Source organism: Chenopodium quinoa, unplaced genomic scaffold, assembly GCF_001683475.1.
Source record: "Chenopodium quinoa cultivar QQ74 unplaced genomic scaffold, ASM168347v1, whole genome shotgun sequence".
Classification (NCBI taxonomy): Eukaryota; Viridiplantae; Streptophyta; class Magnoliopsida; order Caryophyllales; family Amaranthaceae; genus Chenopodium; species Chenopodium quinoa.
In genome coordinates this window covers 73,266-78,578 of record NW_018744780.1, presented here as the reverse complement: position 1 = coordinate 78,578, position 5,313 = coordinate 73,266, and the positions used below count along the sequence as shown (strand labels likewise).

The 5,313-nt window shown below is 43.6% G+C and overlaps 1 protein-coding gene across 1 annotated transcript; it reads right to left on the bottom strand.

Moving 5' to 3' along the window:
* Window positions 1–809: 809 nt before the first annotated feature.
* LOC110703787 lies at window positions 810–1,202 on the bottom strand. Its single transcript, XM_021881568.1, has one exon. It carries the CDS (start codon window positions 1,200–1,202, stop codon window positions 810–812), a length of 393 nt encoding a protein of 130 aa, XP_021737260.1.
* Window positions 1,203–5,313: the final 4,111 nt, after the last annotated feature.

Below are 5,313 nucleotides of genomic sequence, written 5' to 3'. Positions count from 1 at the left end.
GGCATGCAAACATCAAATATTCCCACATGAAATTCACAAAACAGTAATTTTCTCAACAAAGGAAATTCTTCAAATTCAAAGAAAAACTAGAGTAGGAAAGAGGTATACCAACAATGAGTGCCAAAAACTACACCAACTAGTCTTTTGAAGAAGAATTCCAAGCCACCTTCAAGGTCCCTTCAATGGTGGAAATGCTAGAGCCATTCGAATGTGAAGAACACCAAAAACGGGGTCTTGAATGGTGAAATTTCGGACTTTGATGAGAAAATTTGAGAGAAAGTGAGGAAATTTGATTATTTTTTATGGTTTTATGATGAATGTTGATGAGATTTTTAGGTGGAAGGAGTTAGGGTATGAAAACAATTGGGGGTTTAGAGAGAGAGAATAAGCAAAAATTGAATTTGGGGAAAAAAGGGATTTCGGAAATGCTCAGGAAAAAGGGCGAAAATTCGCAGAACCATATTGCCGCGCCCGCGGGTCTTCATGGAGAGCCCTCTCCTGGTCATCTCCAGGGCATCTCTAGAAACACAATAAACGCTTTAAGACTTGAGACTAAAATCCAATTGCAATCTTCTCTTTTGATTCATAACTCCCCTTTAACACCTTCATTCTCAAATTTGTAAACTAAATGCCCAAAGATTCAAGTGCCTAAAAAAAAGAAAAACAAAAAGCACGCAATAAGAATCTAGAGAGAAATCAACCAAGATGGACTAAATAAAAGAAGTACAAGACCAAAAGAGTTTGAGAACTCGGATTACCTCCAGAGAAGCGCTTCTTTCTGAGGTCACTAGCTTGACCATGAGAAACCATCATCCAAGAGGTGGCTTAGGATCTAATTGATCAAGCCTTGTACATTCTATCAAGCCAACTTCATCCTTGCAAAAGTAGTGCTTCAAACGATGACCATTAACCATGAACTTATTGTCTCCCGCCTCCAACTGAAAAGACCCATAAGAAGTAGTCCTTGAAATCACGAAAGGTCCCGACCTTTTGGACTTGAGCTTTCCGGGAAACAAACAGAGCCTAGAGTTGAATAACAACACCTTATATCCAACCTTCAAGCTCTTGTTCCTTATATGTTGGTCGTGCCATTTCTTGGTTTTCTCCTTGTATAGTCTCGAGTTCTCGTAGGCATCATATCTAAGCTCTTCAAGCTCGTTGAGTTTGAGCAATCTCTTCTCACCGGCCAACAACATATCCATGTTTACCTCCTTGATTACTCACCAAGATTTCTACTGTAACTCAACCGACAAATGACAAGCCTTCCCATAGACTAACCGATAAGGGGTTGTACCAATTGCAGTCTTGTATGCCGTCCGCAAGGCCCAAAGCGTGTTGTCAAGCTTAAGGGACCAATTCTTCCTAGACTTGTTCACCATCCTTTCGAGAAGGTTTATGATCTCTCTTTTTGAAATGTCCAGTTGCCCATGGGTTTGAGGATGGTAAGGTAGACAAACTTTGTGATTAACCCCATATCTCTTAAGAAGAGCTTCGAATTGCTTTTTAGTAAAGTGGGAGCCTCCATCACTAATTAGCACCCTAGGAACCCCGAACCGCGGAAAGATGATTTTCTTGAGAAATTTAAGCACAACCTTATGATCATTGGTAGGGGAGGGTATAGCTTCAACCCACTTAGTAACATAATCCACCTCTACCAAGATATACAAATTCTCACATGAAGAGATAAAAGGCCCCATAAAGTCGACACCCCAAATATCAAATGGCGCAACTTCCAAAATGTTTTGTTGAGGCATCTCATCCCTTTTGGTTATGCCACCACTTCTTTGGCACTTGTCACATCATGAAACGAACTTATGGGCAACCTTATGCATCGTTGGCCACCATTAGAGAGATTGAGAAATCTTTGCCATCGTCTTATCAACTCCTCTATGTCCTCCACACGGTAATGAGTGTCAATGCTCAAGAACTCCTTCGATCTTGTGGTCCAGAACACATTTCCGCAAGAGGCCATCTCCACACTACTTAAGCAAATAGGGGTCATTCCAAAAGTACCTCCTCACTTCATTGAAAAACCTCTTCTTTTGTTGAGAAGAAAACTCCGGGGGAATGACCCCACAAGCAAGATAATTGGCTATATCCGCATACCACGGGCTAGATGTTGAAGCCATAGCCATGAGAGTTTCAAATCCTACTTCTTCGTTGATTGGCACATCCTCCTTGTTCTCAAAAGGAAGCCTAGACAAATGATCCGCCACATAGTTCTTTGCTCCCTTTTTATCTCTCATCTCCATGTCAAAAACTTGGAGTGAAAGAACATAACGGATGAGACGTGGCTTAGCTTCCTTCTTGGTCCTAAGATAGCGAATTGCTATATGATCCGTGTACAGAATAACTTTGGAGAATATAAGATAGGACCTAAACTTGTCCATGGAAAACACAACCGCAAGCATTTCCTTCTTCGTCATTGTGTAATTCTTTTGAGCTTCATCAAGTGTTCTACTTGCATAGTAGATGACATGAGATCTTCCTTCTTTCTTTTGCCCATGCACCGCACCTACTACAAAATTACTCGCATCGCACATTAGCTCAAAAGGCAAGCTCCAATCCGGAGCTTGCACAACAAGAGAGGAAATGAGAGTTTCCTTGATTTTTTGAAATACCTCAAGACAAGCCTCATCAAAGTTAAACAAAACATCTTTCTTGAGTAATTTTGTCAAAGGTTTGGCGATTGATGAAGTTTTTTTTGATAAACCTCCAGTAAAAACCGGCATGCCTTAGAAAAGCTCTCACTCCCGTAACGGGTGTAGGAGGGGCCAATTTTGCAATCACCGAAACCTTGGCAGAATCAACCTCAATGCCCTTTTTTGATACTTTATTTCCCAGTACAATACCCTCCTTGACTATAAAATTGCATTTCTCCCAATTTAAAACCAAACTCGTCTCTTGACACCTTTCGAAACTTTTTTAAGATTATAAAGACATCTGTCAAAAGACGAGCCACCAACACTAAAATCATCCATGAATACCTCAATCTTATTTTCAGGCATCTCGGAAAAAATGGAAGTCATGCATCGTTGGAAAGTATAAGGAGCATTGCATAACCCGAATGACAAATGGCATTCTTTAGTATACAAATGTTCCATATGGATATTTGAAAGTAGTTTTCTCATGATCATTTAGATGGATAAGGATTTGGAAAAACCCGGAATATCCATCCAAGAAATAAAAGAAAGCATGGTTAGAGAGTCTCTCCAACATTTGGTCCATGAAGGGGAGAGGAAAATGGTCCATCTTTGTATTTTTATTTGACCTCCTATAATAGATGCACATTCTCCACCCGGTCACCGTCCGAGTGGAGATTTCCTCTCCTCCTTCTCCCTTAATGATGGTCATTCCACCTTTCTTTGGAACCACGTGAACCGGGCTAACCCACTTGCTATCGGAGATAGCATAGATTATGTCCGCTTCACGCAATTTCAAGATTTCTTTCTTGAAAACCTCTTGGAGGTTAGGGTTCAACCTCATTTGAGGCTTGTTTCGGGGTTTTCTGATGTCTTACGGGAGAGTTACAATTCCGAGAGTAGAACCAGACGCCTGTATCTGCAAAACAAACGGAGACTCTGGGTGGGTGGAGCTCCGCCTCCGACGGTCAAGTTAGTACTTGTTTAAGGAGTAATTAATGCGGAAAGGTAAGTGTTTTTCTCTAGGCGAGAGTAATTAATGAACGTAATCCCCCTTAATGAGGATTAATGTGCATATTTATATGCCTTGGGATGCGTGCCAATTCCTAGGTTTAAGTTAAACCCAAGGCTGACTGGGCTTTTTCCAAGGATTGGGCCTAGGTGGCCGGTTATCCCAGGTGTCATGGGAAGGACACGTGTCTTGTGATAATTGGTCCATAGTGGACGAATCACTGCTTGACACGTGGCAGGCTCCTATTGGCCCATGTGACGGACACATGGCAGAACCTGATTGGTCCACTTGTCAGATGGTGATTGGTGGGGAAAAATCCCCTAATCATTTGCCCCTCACAGGTGGCACTTAAATGTTCACATGTCACCTGTGACAAGTGTCGGCCTGTAACAGGCGACGGCCTGCTACAAGTGTCGCCCAATGACGGGCCGAGCATTTTTCCCGCTCATTTTTTTTGAAATTGAAGGCGACTCAAGTCATTTGTTCACATTTGCGAACTTTTTCAAGAGAACTCTCGGACCCCTGAACTTGAGCTCTGACACTTTGCAACTTCTGACCTGCCAGGACGACTGTTTTACTAGGCGCCTACTTCATTCAAGCTTTTTTCAGAACTTAAGTTTCAGGTAACCGTCTGCTCCTTTATTCTTCTTTGCTTTTGTACTTTTTCTTTCTTTTTAAAAATGAGACCTCAAAAGCATCCGGCACGACCTAGGTTAGCAATCAGCCGATCACCGGGGACGGCTGAGTCTAGGACTAGGGGTGCCGACTGCCCTGTGGTAATTCAAACTTTGCGCAAGTCCCGGAATCCAACTGTCTTTGTATCTATGCAGGACAGTATGGCATGAACAAAGAAAACCAAGAGAATAGAAAACTCTGATGGCTCCTCTTTCCGGGTTCCGATTAGTGAAACATCGGACCAGCCGCCTGATACTACAGGGACCTAAGGCGGCCCTTCTACCGAGAGCTCTGAGGAGGGAGCTAAGGTAGTTCCTTCCCATTTCGCTGTTAACCTGGCCAGTCGGCAGGTGACCCCCGAAGAACAAGAGGGGTCGGCCCCTTTAGGAAATGGGGAAGATTTGGACTCCCGTGATAGTGATTCCAACTCTAGTTCGTCGAGCCGCCTCTCTATAAGCTCAGAAGAGAGGCACAGTCGATTACATGAGGCGAGAGACTCTCATGCGGCTAAAAAGGGGGAAGGCTGGTCGAAGCCATCCGCCTCTCATAGGGAGTTGAACCCTCCATATTACTTTCACGTTTCAAAGGGCCTAATTAAGGCCATGAATGAGCGAAAAGAGACTTTCCTTTCGGACCACACAATGGGTCCGAATTATCAAATATTTGTGCCGGATGGTGAGGACACCGTCGTCTGGCCTCAGGGCTCCAGTTATAGGGACGCCTGCTTTGGCAGTTATGAGGCGGCCATCAAAGCTGGATTGCAATTTCCTCTGCATCCGACTGTTCAACAAATCCTCTATGGGTTCGAGGTGGGGCTTTGGCAATTGGCCCCTAACTCCTGGTTCAACATCCTGGGCTATGTAGCCGGATGTGAAATGCACGGGGTAGAGCTAAACTTCGAGGCGTTCGCTCACATGAAATACCTCAGCCGGACCCCCAAAGCAAGCGGTACCAGCTGGTACCAAATAAAACGAGGCACAAGGG

Bases quoted from the DNA above. Each gene is read 5' to 3' on its own strand.
- LOC110703787 (XM_021881568.1), bottom strand. From the start codon at position 1,202: ATGGATATGTTGTTGGCCGGTGAGAAGAGATTGCTCAAACTCAACGAG.